Genomic DNA, 16,461 nt, shown 5'->3' on the forward strand with positions numbered 1-16,461 from the left:
TTTTGGTCTTTTATGAGAAAACAAATTCACCCTCGGCATTTTGGTAACAAATTGATGCAATCCCCTTATTAGCAACACTCACACAAATGTGATGACTCTATTTGTAGATTGTCAAACTAGAAGACTCTTTTTGCAAATAAAGCAACGTACAAGACTTCTTTCGCAAAAATCCCAATGGAAAATGACATGGGAACCAAGTTTATAACGAACCGGGAATCCGTGAGGCGGAATCGGAATTCCTGTCACACTTGACAATGATATGGTTTCTGTTTACTTTCTATAGAGTTTCCTTATAACTAAACAACCATCTCACTGTTTCCCTTTTCAATTCCTCTACATTTCTTTTCCGTCTCATTTCTATTTGTCATTCCTAGTCAAGTGAACAAACTGAAAGCAGATTACTGAGTTGTCTTTTGCTTTTCAGAATGGTAAATACCAATCCCATTGTAGTACTCTTTTCCATTCTCGCCAACACACCTATATTCACCTCCCTTGTCTCCTCTATTCGGCTTCTTGTCTCTCTACAGCTTCTGGCTATCAAAATGTGTTTAACAAGTTTTAAACAAGTTTTAAACATTTGACTAAAAAGAATAGAGTTTTTTTACTCAAAAGTTTTCAACCGAGTATCAAATGCTGAACATACAAAACACATTTTTTTTGTTTAAAACGAAGTTTTGCTAACTATGATGCTTGCGACAACTTATATTTTGGTCTTTGTGAGAGTGTAGTATAGTGGGTGGTCCGTATTCCATGCCATAATTGCTCACATGCATTGGTGGCCTCATAATTGGGTCTCTAATGGCGTGGAAATCACATTGATTGCATGGTCCACATCACCTAACTAAGAGCCTGCAATTGGATATATAATAGAAACCTGGTTTGAAATTTCGGTTTCGCTACCAGTTTCACCCCCCTCCCAAACTGAAATTTCGGTCGAAATCTCTGAAATTTCAGTAATTTCGGTTGAAATTTCGGGATAATTATAAAATAATTAAAAGCTCGAAAAAAATGGTGGAAATCCCTAAAATTTCGCATGAAATTTCGACCAAAATAATGGCACGTTTAGGGTAAGTGCCATTTCGGTTTTGGTCTCCACCGAAACCCGAAATTTAAAACCAAGAACAGAAAAAGAGGGTTGCTGAGCAAAACTGAATTTCATTACAAAAAACAGTGGGAATGAACGAATCGACGAGGGTTGATCTTGCTTTCTTCTTTATTTTCCAAACGAAATCCCGTTTTGGAAGTGTTTTCCATAGAAAAATAAAATGTCACATAACATCTTCCATATCTAGAATACACTCTATGTAGCTACACATTAGGATGAAGGAGGAGAAATAGGATTTTATTTTATTTATAAGAGGAATGCTAAATTGAAGCGTGTCATTGGAAAAAAAAAACCTTACAAAGGCGCTCCCTCTGACATCTCACCAAGTGCATTTGTTATTCATCTAATTTTACATTTTTTTCTGTGGCATTACAAATGCACTTTGGTGAGTTCAGTTTAGCATTCCTCATTTTCTCAGAGGAATGCAAAACTATAGGCCGTTTTTGCAAAAACCCAGCTGCAAGTGCACCCATTCTGATGCAAAGGCGCTTTAGTTTAGCATTTATCTTATATTCAATAAAGTTTTATCCATCCTAGTGAAGCTTGATATTGACTCATCTGTGTTAGCGAGTCAACTCATTTATTTTCACGCATGGGATCTCATCATTACAAAGAACATTGAGTCCAAGTTTCACAGCTGTCTTACGAATAATAAAGCGGAAAACTAACAAAAAGCCACAAAAAACGATAAAGAGAAAAAGAGTGCAGAAACAAACCGAATCTCTCCAGTCGCGAGTGATAGAAACAAAATGCAGAAAAGTAGAAAAAAAGAATGTAGGCCTTTAATTTGTACGAACAAGATATAAGTTCATGGTGGGACCTCCAAATCAATGGTCCGGATTACAAAAACATGTTCATTGGACTTTTAGCCCCTACCCTTTTGTTTCTCCGTCACTTGATTTTTAGAAGTTCTCTTTCATCGATTTTGACTATGCACTCTCGTCTTTTCTCTCTCGAAACTTCCCTAAACAGCTCTTCGTCTCTTTCTCCTTTCAATAAAACAAAATTTTGGAAACCCCACAAAAATCTCATTGTGAAATGACTTCTTTGCCCTTTTTTATTTTTAAGGGAAAGTAGGGGCATGGGTTGGTAGCTTCTGCTACTACTATTTCAAGTAGCCCACCCATTAATTGGACATGAATGGGTCCATCGGTCCTGCCCAAATTAAAATCTGTCCTGTTACTCTGGCCCCACCTTTTCAGACAATCCTACCCGTTGATCTTGATTTTTTTTAAAGCGTTGATCTAATCTTACGAAAGATTACTCCTCTATGTAATATGAGAGAAATATTATGTGGGCCACATTTTGATAATCCACCAAATCAACGGTCCTGATTAAGTAAACATCCCCCTTATAGGAACCCCATCTTGATTCTAATTAATGGTTGTAATCGGACGGTTGAGGCACTGTGGGATCCACTTTTTGGCTGTGGGTCTCAGCTGCGAAATGCCTTTCTGCGAAAGTCCCTAACAAATCTCAAACTATTATTATAAAACAGGGTGTTTTAGTCATGCAAATCTCCCTCCCTCTATAAAACTAAGCCTCGTGTTCTTTTGCTTCATACAACGGAATTACCACCTCTCGTTTCATTTTGAAAATGGAAAATCACGCTAGTAGGGCACGAGGCACAGGCTATAGAGGGAGAGGGAGAGGGAGAGGAAGAACAAATGCAGAAAACCCTAATCATCCAATCAATTCACCGAATTCTGGCCGAGATCGCCCTTATTATGAATCACCGATGGTGGATTCCGGTCACTCTAGGCCGAATTACGGGGAGGGCGCAAGCTTTTCCGGCCGTGGCGGAATGCGTGGAGGCCGAGGAGGAAATTTTCAGTACAGACCGGTTGGCAAGAATCCTGCTTCTACTGGAGTTGGTAATTTTTTCTTCTTAGATGCTTTGATCTATTTTATTTTTGAATTATGCATTTGGAATCTATGAAGTGGATTTTTAACAGTAAAGAAAAGAGAAATAGGGTTGAATAGAAAGAGCAAAACTAACACACCCATTTTGATCCTTTAATCTATTTTATTTTTGTATTGTAGGTTTTGAATGTATGAATTGGATTTCTGGGAGAAAGAGGAACCCTAACACACTCTTTTTTATGGATGATATTTGTTTGTTTTGTGGAATTTTAGGGTAGAGAATGAAAGGGGAGAGGGGCTTTTGGCCTACTTTCATGGCAGATTTTAGAGATCTTAATCCCCAAAGGCCCTGTTTGGATTGCAAGAAAAAAAATTCTACACTGGGGAAAACTTTTTCATTCAACAATTTAGAGGGAAATATATGATTATGGTTAATTTCGATGGATATTATCATAAATTGATGGTTCCTTTAAGTAAAAATTGAATATGTTGGTTCACATTATCTTGTTTAGGGTGTAAAAAAGTTGGAAATTTTAGAAATATTTTTTTCCTTTTTAAACTTTTCTAGAAAATTCCTGCAATCGAAACAGGGCCAAAGGGAGAAGGTTGATGACATACCATGATCATGAAAGTGTCACGTGTGTCCACCAACCCTCCGATGGTTACTCTCTTTTCTCACTTATGGGCGATGCTGACACCTCTGTATCAACTCAACCAAACCCACCGAGTCCAGGCTATTTGAGTTGGATACAAGATTGAAAATTCTCATAGTTAAATTTTAAAAAGTGACTAAGGATCGAAGAAAAATTACCAGGTGCAATAAAAGTAGGATTCTTGCCAATGGGCTTGTATTGAGGAATTTATCCTATGCCTCTGCGGGCTCTGCCACAGCGAGGAAAACTTGTGCCGTCGCAGTAAACTGACCTCGAGTGACCGTAACCCACCCTTGGTGCTTCACGAGAAGGCCGATCTCAGTCGGAATTCAGTCATGAAAAACTTGCAGTGTTGCCGTAATTAGGCCTCAAGTGCATGTATTCCTCCGTGCGTGATTCGCAGAAAGATCTAGCTCAACCGAAATCCATCCAGGAATCATTCGAGTGATGAGGGTTTTCTGCATTTGTTCGTCCTCTTCCTCTCCCTCACCCTCTAGAGGAAATCCTCAATACAAGCTCGTTCGCAAGAATCCTGCTTTGATTGGACGTGGCAATTTTTTCTTCGATCCTTAAACCCATATTTTTTTCTATAACTATGAAAGTTTCCGATCTTGTATCTGACTCCAATGGCTTGACTCAGTGGGTTTCGTTGAGTTGGCTATTTAGGTGTTTCTTTATAGCTATTAAATAGCTAAAAGAAAATTTGCATCTATAAGAAAATTTACCAATGTATGATATTTAATAATCCTGCCTGCCTTTGCATCTCTTAGGTAGCCTTTTGATGCTCCACGGAAATTTAGTTTGACCCAATTAAGAGGGGTTGGTTTTCATTTAACAGGAATTGGAAACTTCAATTTTATCTTGAGGTTTGTCTGATTCCAATGACGAAGGATGACTACGTCTGCATTAGAATTATATATGAAGGTTTGCTTGAAACATGTCTGAGCTTTGATCTGGAACCACAAAGACTGGGATAATTGGTTGTCCCCATATCTTAAATAACTGTTGTTTTGCTGTTGCCGAAGCAAATGGACAATTGCTGCACTAACAGGAAAATAAGTTGTGTTAAATGTTAGGAGCGGTACACAACCATTGAGAAATAAATTTTGATCAAGGGAGAGAAGTGAAGTTTTCATTTATCACTTTCTCAAAGCGCTAAAACATCGTAGAGAGGTGTTGACATCACTAACAAGAGAGTAACCATTAGTGGGTGGGTAGAGATGGGCCAACAGCAAGCAGGAAAGGGCTTCATTGCAACTCTCGACCAGCTCATGATTGTTGTGTGCCATCGTCTTCTCACTTCGGGGAATGAGATCTCTCCGCAAGTCTGGGTGCCCTTTATATACATATTTGGTTAAACCCTATAAAATCCCCCTCAAAAGTAGGCCCAACAATCCTATCTCTATCCTACTCGCTCCCCCTTTCGTTCTCCACCAAAAATTCCCCAAAACAAACAAATATCATCCGAAAGTCTTCCCTTTTCCTCCACTTGCTATACAATTTCTTACCTCATACACCCAGACCAGAAGGCTGTCTCAAGCTTCCTGTCATCTTTGGGCTAAATTACTCCATTAGCTCATCCTCTATATGTACCATTCAACCATCTTTTTCTTCTATGCTAGTACAAATCCACTCCACAGATTTCAACTGCATAAGACAAACATAAAATCAACACACATCTAAATCTCAAATTTCATCTACTGCATGCCCATCTTTTTTTTTTTTTTTTGAAGATTGTAATTTGCATTCATTTAGCCGACCCCAACTAATTTGGGACAAAGGCTTTGTTGAGTTGAGTTGAGTTGAGTTGTAATTTGCATTCATAACATAAAAATTACAAAGGGTGGACGAGGTGTCCCAGCAAACAAAAGCTACAGAAAGAAACTAAAAAGGTCAATCGACAAGGAATCGGTTTCTAATCAATAATGACTAAAACATCCCGATCATTGCTTTTCTTAGCCAATATGTCAGCTTCTTCACTTGCTGCTCTTAAGCGGTGATTTAATAAAGGCTTGATCACAATACAAAGATCAACTATCTCAAGGATGATTGGAGCTAACTGTTCTCTAAGAGTCCTTTTGCCTTAGAAATCATGTTAATGGAGTCACCTTCAATCATACACATATCGCCAAAACATTCCTTAAAGACATTCAATTCAGATAATAAGGCTCTAGCTTCTGCTTCATTAGTTCCCGTCACACCACAAGGCCTAGAAAAACGTTTGAGAACCTCCCCTAGTGCATGCACATCTAGGTGAATGGAAAATATTACCTATGTAATCTAAGCATTGTTATTGGCAACCCTTTGAAGCCCCCAATGTGTAATCTCCCTGCAGTCTATTGAGGCCAAAAATCTAAATCCCCCACTTGATGTTAACCTCAGAAGAAGATACTTCGTATGCATCCCGCCCAAGGGTGTGTCGACCACCACCTCCTCCCACATACATCCCCATTGATCCCCACCCGACACTGTGTGTATCAAGAATCTATGGCTATTGTGGAAATGAAAACATCCTTGTCATGTTTTTGAGAGCTACATGAGATCTCATTCTGCCACTTCCTTCAGAATATTTTGATTCCTCATTTTTTGGGTCTCATTTCCAGATCGGCCATTTGGATTTTGGAGTGCTTGTACATTGTTCTCAATGTATGGAATGATCGATGTCATCACTGAAGGCACAATTGTTCCAACTTCCTTGTTTTCTTTTTCCTTTTTGTCGTCCTTTTTTTAAACCAGTTAGGGCAACTACTACTGCCCCAGTCCGTTGTGTCGAACAAAACGACAAAGAGCATCACACAATTATTAGTGCAAGGTTTTGGGATATCAAATCCCAAAAATATATAATAATAATAAAGGTGTTGATAAATGTGACCTCGCTTTAACTATGAACATTCCTCATATAGTGGTTTAATGTATTAAAATCCTCCTTCATTTGCAATTAGAATACTAGAAAGCCATGTTCATATGCACATTTATCATCTCCCTCATGATAATAGTAAAAATTAAAGTCGGAAAGCATTTTTTTTACTTTAAATTGGCAGTATATATGATAAATAGGCATATTGATTACTAATTACCAATAGGGGTGTTTTGGGATTAAATTTTATAAATAAATAAGGTGGCAAAATTGGAATCTAATGGGTGAGAAGCTGTTTGGTACATTAATAAGTAGTATAATAATCTGTATTTCAAATTTGTAGTATGGTCCTGTCATTTTGTAAATAAATAGCAAAATTGGAATTTCAAGTTTGGTTCTGTTTGCAATTGCATTTCAATCACTTTTTCCTTTCTTCAGTCTCCCTGGTAGTGAAATATGAGTGTCGGAGATTACCAAATATCCAGGTTACCAAATAACCAGTTTCTGGGCTCGGTTGCATCACAATCCTTGTCCATTATGTAGTATCCTTTATTCATTATTTGAAATTTCATTGCCTCGTCGAGCTTTGAATTTTGATTCATGACTTTACAAGCTTACCTGATTTATCTATCTATTTCACAGATCTTTTGGCTTCAGAAGTAAAATCCATGAATATTTCTCAATCGCAACGGCCACCACAACCAGGAAGTAGTGGCAGAGTACAGATAAGGCGACCGGACAAGGGTGGTGAGTCTGCAACCAGACTGATCAAGCTTCTCATCAACCATTTCCGGGTCGAGTTCAAACCTCAAATGATTATCCTCCACTATGATATCGACATTAAACCTGAGAAACCGTCCAGACCCAATGCTATTACTGTTTCCAAGTCAGATGCTCTTATGATAAAGGACACATTATTTGCTGAGAACCCAACACAGTTTCCAAAATCAGCAATAGCCTATGATGGCGAGAAGAACATCTACAGTGCAACAGAACTACCATCCGGAAAATTCAATGTGACAGTGTCCAAGGGAGAGGACACCAGTCCCCGTACCTATGTTCTTATTATAAAGCTGGTAAATTCTCTAAAGCTTAGCAGACTCTATGAAGGGATTCAACCATCAATCCCGCGGGAAATCTTGCAAGGAATGGATGTGGTCATGAGAGAAAACCCAAGTAGAACTCGGATTTCAGCCGGTGGGTGCTTTTATTCTAAAGATGTGGAGAATGATTGCGAACTCGGTTGGGGAATCATAGCATCTAGAGGGTTTCGACAGAGCCTGAAGCCCACTTCTCAGGGTCTAGTCCTATCTCTTGATTACTCTGTTATACCGTTTCGTAAACAAGTACCAGTGCTGACATTTTTGCAGGAACACTTCGGCGATTCTTTTGACAAAAATAAACCACTAAGTAATAACAAGTTAAATATAGAGAGTGCCTTGAAAGGATTGAAGGTGACCGTGGTTCATAGGAAGACTAACCAAAAATATGTGGTTATTGGGCTAACGAAACTCACGGCGAATGATTTGAAATTTTTGCTTGATGATCCAAAAGAAGTGAATTCCAAGAGAGAGGTAGGACTTGTGGATTATTTTGCAGAGAAATATGAAAAGGATATTGTGTACAAGCATCTTCCTTGCTTGGATTTGACAAAGAACAAGCGGATGAATTATGTGCCTATGGAGTTCTGTGAATTGGTGGAAGGACAGAGATATCCAAGGGAGTCCTTGGATATGGAAGGTGAAAAGAAGCTAAAGCATATGGCTTTAGCTTTCCCAAGCGTTCGAAAGAAGTTGATTTGTGACATGGTTAGAGCAAGTGATGGACCTTGTGGGTACGTACAAAAGGACCTTGATCTTTTCTATTTGAATTTTGTTTCCTTTTGTTATACGTTGATTTGTTCACTGAGGAATAATCTTGATTTATATATGGACTACTCACTGTATCTCAGTGCATACACCGTCTCAATCACCCATGCAGTGCACATTCCCATTGCTGTAACAAATCTCTGACCATATAGTTTAATTATTTGATCAGTGAGACTTTTAGGCGATGATACATGCAAGAGTAGGCATATTTGATTCGATGGTCTAAATCAATGAGGCATGTGCAACAATTGGACTATAGTGATGGCTCTTACAAAGTTATTCACTGTAAATTTATTACACGGGATCATTTCTCTTTAGATTCTGATTTGGCACTTCAATTGTGGATTCAAGTGCTCAATCCGTGCATGTAACTGGAATTTCAAGCCAAAATTTGAAAATTGTATGACTTCTTTTAGTTTCTTATGAGAATGATAATTGTAAATTAATAATATAAACTTGATATATAACCTAATGAAATTTAGAGTGTGTAGATTTTGGTAATTTTCATACTACAGTTTTGGTCAAAATTCATGAAGGATTTAATTGCATGAACCATGGCTGAGCTAAAATTTGTCAGATCAGATATAGATCAGGGAACCAATGGAAACAAAGAAAAGTGGAAAGAAAGAGAAAAGTCGACATTGCATTTGGGAAAATCTGTGAGTAGTCGACCCAATTAGGTCGACCAACATAAGTACTTACTATTTAGTAAAAAGACTAAAACACCCTTAGGGACTTAATCCAAATACAATACATTATACTTTTATAATTTGTAGTTCTTAATTATCATTTAACTAGTGGAGTTTTGTTGTCATCTTGTTCTCCTATTTTTAACAGTGGGGAGATAGCCGAGAGTTTTGGTATTACTGTGAGCAAGGAGATGACGGAAGTGACTGGACGGGTTCTCAAACAACCGAGTTTGAAACTGCGTGATACCAGGGATCAATACAGCCAACTCATACCTCAAGGAGACTGCCAATGGAACCTCCTCCATAACAAGGTTTTGGAAGGAAAGCAAATCGAACGGTGGGCCATCCTTGACTTCACCAAAGAAAGTTTCATCAAGAAACAACTTATTGTTCAACCATTTGTTCAGTATCTTGCCAACAAGTGCAACAAGCTCGGTATCCGCATCAAAGATACTCCTCTATTTTACCAGCCATCCAACATGAACGTGCTTAACAACCCTAATCAACTCTATGAACTACTTAACCATGTGCATCAACGTGCCGGCAGACGATTACAGATTCTTATCTGTGTGATGACAGAGCGCCACAATGGGTACAAGAATCTCAAACGAATTTGTGAGACGGAGATCGGAATCGTAACCCAATGCTGTCTGAGCTACCTTGTTAATGAGCAGAGGGACCAATACATAGCCAACCTTGCCCTAAAGATCAATTCCAAGGTTGGGGGCAGCACCGTCGGACTCTTTGATCCCCTCCCTCGGCTCGACGATGGCCGCCATGTCATCTTCATTGGTGCAGATGTCAATCACCCGGGGAGTTTGAACACTTCGAGCCCATCAATTGCTGCTGTTGCGGCTAGCATGAACTGGCCCGCCGCAAACAGATATGCTACTCGGTTCTGTGCACAGCCCCACCGAACTGAGAAGATTCAGAAGCTTGGAGAGATGTGTTCAGAGCTTATCGAAGCCTATGCTCGAATGAACAAGGTCAAGCCGGAAAAGATTATTTTCTTTCGCGATGGTGTTAGTGAGAGCCAATTCGACATGGTTCTCAACGAAGAGTTGCGGGATCTTAAGCTGGCGATTGAGTCGGACGGGTACTCTCCGACCATCACACTCGTGGTGGCTCAGAAGCGACACCTCACGAGGGCTTTCCCTAAGGATGAGAGGCAAGGTGGTAGGACTGGTAATATCCCTCCGGGGACGGTTATTGACACGACGATTGTTCATCCATATGGGTTTGATTTCTATCTTTGCAGCCATAATGGGACCCTTGGGACGAGCAAGCCTACTCACTATCATGTCCTCTGGGACGAGCATGGGTTTTCTTCAGATGAGATACAACGGCTCATATACAACCTCTGTTACACATTTGCTCGTTGCACTAAGCCGGTTTCATTGGTTCCGCCAGTTTACTATGCTGATATTGCTGCCTATAGGGGACGGCTCTACCAGGAAGCAATAGATCTCCGTTCGCCACATTCGAGTTGGTCATGGTCTCCGTCGTCCTCATCATCATCTTCATTGTCATTGTCTCCGGCTTCTTTTGATCACAGCAGCTTCCCTAAGATACATAGAGAGATTGAGAATCATATGTTCTTCACTTGAGATCATGAAGGGATGTTTGGTAAGTGCTCCTAGGATCCATTCTTTACAAATTTATAACATATATCACATGAACTGTTTTAGGAAAGAAGATTGAAAGTTGTATTTATAACAGAATTTACATGTAACTGTTTCAGGAAAGGAGATAGAAAGTTGGGAGTATTTTGGGAAGAACTGTTTTAGTATGGATTGAGAGTTTTTATTGTTTGAATGAAGTCATTTAGCAGATTTGAGGTTTTGATTCTTGAATTTTTAGGATGCAGCTGTTTCTTTCGCAAATCCAACTATACTGTTCTCATGTGGACTCTGATTAAATGAGGCTCGATGGAGTATGGGGCTAGGATCATCCTATCACGATGCGATCAAGGGCAATCAATTGGGTTTGTGGACACGGATCAGATCAGTAGACCCATCTTTTTAGCATTTTTCTCTGTCCTGTCTTTCTTACTATTCGAGACTTGCTTTGAGTGTCTCAGACAAACAGATTTCATTTTCGGTCAGTCTAGTAATGCATAAATAAAGAATGACTAACATCTATAGTCCATCTGCTCTCTCTTGATACCTACACCTAAGAATTGCATCAAATGGGCAGTAACCATTCAACTGGTGCAAATTTTACTCAGATTTTACCCATCTTTCTTTTAAAATTATCCATTTCTGGGTCATCGGTGAAAGGTTAAGATAATCCATTTGCTTTTGATTCATGGAATTGAAGAAAGTTTATATCTTCCAAATATCATGCTTTTCTTTGACAGATCATGTCTTAGTTATTTAATTCATCTGACATGCCTGTCATCACATGCAAAAGCTGGGCGCAAAATGGCTTTCTGCGGAAGTGGCTAGCAAATCCCTAAAAAAACTTTAAGAAAATGGAGGTGTTGAGGGGGGAGAGGTGGATGAGAGATTGATAGTGGAGTTGTGATACCCAATGTGGCAGAGAGAGCAAGAGAAGATGGGATTTGCTGCCTGCTCTTTTGATAATTGCACCCCCAACTTCACTTTCCTTGAAATTGAACTACCAAACAGCCTCAACTTTCACTCTACTTCTGTTCGGTTAGGCCCGTTATTTCCCTGTTCGTTTAAGATTATGACAACAGATTGTGAGTGCCAAACTTATTATTGAACTCAAATTTACATGGCTTTAAGATTATGACAACCGATTGTGAGTGCCAAACTGATTATCGGACTAAAAATTAAGTTTAAAATTTGAGTCCAATAATCATATTGCCACTGAAAATCGGTTGCCATAATCTTAAGACCCTGTTCGTTTAAGATTATGACAACCGATTGTTTGTGGCAAACCAATTATTGGAATCAAATTAAAACATAATTTTGAGTCCCATAATCGGTTTGGCCGTCACAATCGTCTGTCATAATCTTAAACGAACACGGCCTAAACTAACGGCTCTAAGCCCGTGTTTATTTTGGATTCTGATAACTGATTTTGAATCCAAAACTGATTATTGGACTCCAATTTAATCATATTCTTGCACTGAGGCTTGCAAAAATTAACATCCTAAAGATACAATTAGAATTTTCTTTTCATCAAGATCGATCAGTGGTCTAGACTCATCCAATGAGTGTGGAATCAAGTGCAAATGGCCAGGATTGTGATAGCTAAGGGTACCCTATGGGTAAAAATGGCAAGATTCAGTCAAAATCAGAAGACAATGACTTAAATCGGCAAAATATCAGCTTAAATAAAAATTGAAAAATATTGATAAAAATTAGTGAAGATCGGGTTCAATAGTAAAAAAAATCAAGTTAAATAGATCAAAATTATTTTTTCCCCCAATTGAGCATGATTTCTTAACTTGCCTCTTGTAGTCATTTTATCAACCTAATATGATTTCTTCGTCAAAAGTCCCTTCAGCATTCATGGCTATGTAAGGATGGGAATTTGGGATAAAACTGACAAGAGAAGAGAGTTTCTCCATCATTTTCGTACTTTGACCCACGACCCATATCTTTCCCATTCACAATTATGAAATGAACGTAGACGAAGCAACTAGGAAATTGCACTATTACGTTCACATTCACGTGTGAGACTACTGATGGATAAGACTGAGAAAGAGAGACAAGTTTTCTTAATTTTTCCCACCCCCAATGTTCCCACCGCGACGCCCCTCTCCTTCCTCTTAAACTACAAAGCTATCAATGAGAGGAGAGCGGTGAGAACAATTTTAAGGCAAAAGGACACATTGATTGTGTACAAATTCTGAAATTTGTGGCAAATGGCACTCGTAATAAAGTTGATTGGAAAGTAGCACCCTACGAGTAAGAAGTCCAAAATTCTCCTATTGGGGTTTTACCTTGTTTCTTTTTCTTCTTGAGCTCCTCTCCATTTGGATGCCGATTTGTTTGGTTCTTGGGACTTATGTGGAATTTCCCCAGGAAGCCCACATTTGGTTGCTGGTTATATAGTGGGCCCAAAAAAACCCCATGAACCAAAATAACCAAAATAATAACTTTTTTCTTCCCAACAGTTTAAGCAACCAAGCAACGAGATTATTATTTTACCGGGATTTTTTTTTCCCCACCATAGTCCAGTCAACCAAACATGGGATTTTTATTTTACCGGGATACTTTCAGGGATTTTTTTTTCCCCCCAATCTCCCAGGAAGTTTTTTGTTCCGCAAAAGTCCCAAGAACCAAAAAATTACCGGCAACCAAACGTTATATTTTCATCGTTCACCGCTGCATTTTTTTTACTGTTCAAAGAGAGGTGGAGGAAAAGGAAGGAAAAGAAGAGGAAGATGATGAAGAAGGAAAAAGAAGAATCTGCACTGGAAAAAATGGAAGGCGTTGGAAAAATGAAAAAGAAGAGAAAAGAAAGAAGAAACAAGAATTGATGCTTGAAAAAAAAAGAAAAATAAGAGGAAGAAGGGAGAAAATAATCAATGCTGGAAAAAATGGAAGATGAGAGAAAAATGAAAAAAAAAAAAAGAACTTAGAGGTTATCCCGTTTTGACTCGGGGTCATCGCTCATCTCAGTCCGACTTGGGGTCGTTTCTGAAACGACCCCGAGTTCGACCGAAACAACTGCAAGTTCGACCAAGATGAGCGATGATCCCGCGTTAGACAGAGATGACCTTGAGTCAAACTGAGATTAGCGATGACCCGGAGTCAGATGAGGATGACCCCAAGTAGATCAAGATGACATCCAGTCACACTAAGATGACGCCAAGTCAATTCATCTGTTTTCCCTTCTTCCTCTTCACCTTTCCTATTTTTTCTGACGCCTTCTATTTTTCCGGCATCGATTCATTTTTCTGACACCTCATATTTTTTGGCGCTGATACTTCATTTTCCTCCTTCATCCTCTTTTCTTCATCTTCCTCTTCTTCCTCTTATTTTGTTCTACTTTCTCTTCTTTTCCTTATTCTTCCTCCTCTTTTGTGCTGCAAAGATGAAAAACTGAGAAAATGAAAAAAGGCCAAGAAGATAACATTTTTCTGTGCTTTAATTGCATTTGAGAGGAAAACTATTTTGGACTGCACTTCGTCACAATCCATTCACCTTGTTTTTTAGTGCCATTCACTGGAAATTTCATATTTTTACGCAATTTTTGAGTCCTTTTAATTTGCAAAGACATTGTGTTATATTTCTACTATGACAGCATACATGCACTTATTTCTACTATGACAGCATAAATGCGCAGTTTCATCCCCTTGCTTCTTTATTTCTTTATTTGTTTTTTCATCTCTACCACCACCATCGATCGGTGCTACAAAAGAGGAAGGGGGAAGAAAACGAGGAAGAAAATATGAGGAGGAAGGAAAAAGAAAATTCGACGCGAGAAAAAATAAAAGATGCTGAAAAAATAGAAGATGCAATAAAGAGGAAGAATCGAATTTAGAAAAAATTGAAGGGATGCTTAAAAATATGGAAGGTTAAGGGAAAAAAAAGAAGAACGGATGCCAGGAAAAATGAAAAAAAGAGAAAATTGAGGTAGAAATAAGTCTGTGTGATTTGGGGTCAAAACGGTGAGATTTGGGAGTCATCCCAGTAAAATGTGAGGTCGTCTCAGTAAAATGGACCCCTATTTTATCGAGTCAACCCCAATTTTTCCGAGACGAAACCTTATTTTATCGAGTTGACCCTACCATCCCAAATCTCACCGTTTCAACATCAAATCTCACTAACTTTTCTTAGCCAACCCCTAGTTTTCTTTCTTTTTCCTCTTTTTTTTGTCATTTTTTCCTGCTTCAATTTCTATTTTATTCGTCTTCTTCCATATTTTTCGGCATTTTCCATTTTTCCTTGGTCCCCAACGGTCTAAGAGATGGGAATGAAAAAAAATACTTAAAAAGAGGGGCAGTTTCATCTTTTTACTCATGCTGCGTAATTCCAACGCGTATTCAAAAGAAGCCGTCAATTTACCGTCATATCAAAAATAAAACGCTCTCATTTAACCAAAATTTAAAAGAGAAAAGTACGAAATGTGGGCCGATGTTAAGTGAAAATACGGATTGCGGGCACCTTTTAAAACAAGAACAAAAAAGGGGCTAAACTTCAAAATCGGGTGGTCAAAAGACCCTGATGCCCTTCTGACATCGACATAGTCCTCCTTTTTCATTGCTGCCTTTTATATTTGGCCCGATTCACGAGGCTTCTTTTGGTTCATTTAAATGTGTATTTGAACCGAGAGAACCTTGGGTTCGTTTCTATCTTGGCCGTCGGAAATAACTAGAGACGTATGGATCTTGACACGTGTTGGAAATTTTTTTGAAACCCCGACGTTGTTGTACTTTTTGGAACACTGACGTTATCTTTTTTCACTTATCTTTTGGCTTGGAACAATAGACGTTATCTTTTCAACACGTGTCAAGCATCCATCCGTCTCTAGGTATTTCCGACAGCCAAGATATAAATAATGGGTACGCCGGCGGAAAATAATGGGTACGCCGATGAAAATAATGATTACAGAGAGGGAAATAATGGGTGCGCCGGCGAAAATAATGTGTACGCTGATGGAAATAACGGTTACAGAGAGGAAAATAATGGGTACGCCGGCGGAAATAATGAGTACAGAGAGGGCAATAATGGGTACGCCGACGGAAATAATGGGTACGCTGGCGGAAATAATGGTTACAGAAAGGGGAATAATGAGTACGCCAGCGGAAATAATTGGTACGCCGATGGAAATAATGGTTATAGAGAGGGGAATAGTGGGTACGCCGAGGGGTACGACGGCGAAAATAATGGGTACGCCGATGGAAATAATGGTTACAGAGAGGGGAATAGGAATAGTACGCCGATGGAAATAATAGTTACAGAGAGGGGAATAGGAATAATAGGTACGCCGGCGGAAATAATGAGTACAGAGAAGGGAATAATGGTTACAGAGAGGGGTATTATTAGAAGACGCCACCGTTTCATATTGATGTCCACGTGTCGTGGATCCGATCATCTATTCATATTGGCGACGACCAAGATTTAAAGGAACCTAATGACTCTGGGTTCACAGGAAGATTTCAATCCAAACCAAATCGACTATGTATAGAGCCGCTAGCATTCCAAAAAGTTTTTCAACACGTGTCAGGCATCCATCCGTCTCTAGGTATTTTCAACAACTAAGATAGAAACAAACCCAAGGTTCAGTGACTTCTGTCGGTTCAAATACCAGACGAACCAAAAGAATCTCGTGAAACACGCCAGTAATGAAAAAGAATGCTGAATGACGTTTCTGTTGATGTCAAAAGGGAAACATGGACTTTTGACCACCCGATTTTGAAGTTTAGCCCTTTTTTTTGTTCTTGTTTTAAAAGGTACCCGCAATCCGTATTTTCACTAAACATCGGCCTACATTCCGTACTTTT

At 39.0% G+C, this 16,461-nt stretch overlaps 1 protein-coding gene across 1 annotated transcript; it reads left to right on the forward strand.

The window, feature by feature from the left end:
• The first annotated feature begins 2,642 nt into the window (after nucleotides 1-2,642).
• Nucleotides 2,643-11,181, forward strand: LOC143892547 (protein argonaute 2-like). The gene is made up of 4 exons (XM_077397255.1): nucleotides 2,643-2,979; nucleotides 7,121-8,312; nucleotides 9,184-10,661; nucleotides 10,777-11,181. Exons 1-3 carry the CDS (start codon nucleotides 2,703-2,705, stop codon nucleotides 10,640-10,642), a joined length of 2,928 nt encoding a protein of 975 aa, XP_077253370.1. The 5' UTR covers nucleotides 2,643-2,702; the 3' UTR covers nucleotides 10,643-10,661; nucleotides 10,777-11,181.
• The last annotated feature ends 5,280 nt before the right edge of the window (nucleotides 11,182-16,461 follow it).

Source organism: Tasmannia lanceolata, unplaced genomic scaffold, assembly GCF_043159265.1.
Source record: "Tasmannia lanceolata isolate RefF3 unplaced genomic scaffold, GAP_Taslan_0.1 ptg000015l, whole genome shotgun sequence".
Lineage (NCBI taxonomy): Eukaryota > Viridiplantae > Streptophyta > Magnoliopsida > Canellales > Winteraceae > Tasmannia > Tasmannia lanceolata.

Excerpts from the sequence above, each read along its gene's own strand:
- LOC143892547 (XM_077397255.1), top strand. The coding sequence starts at position 2,703 with ATGGAAAATCACGCTAGTAGGGCACGAGGCACAGGCTATAGAGGGAGA. Across the intron at positions 2,980-7,120 it reads TCCTGCTTCTACTGGAGTTG|ATCTTTTGGCTTCAGAAGTA; the intron begins GTAATTTTTTCT and ends TCTATTTCACAG. Across the intron at positions 8,313-9,183 it reads GCAAGTGATGGACCTTGTGG|TGGGGAGATAGCCGAGAGTT; the intron begins GTACGTACAAAA and ends TATTTTTAACAG.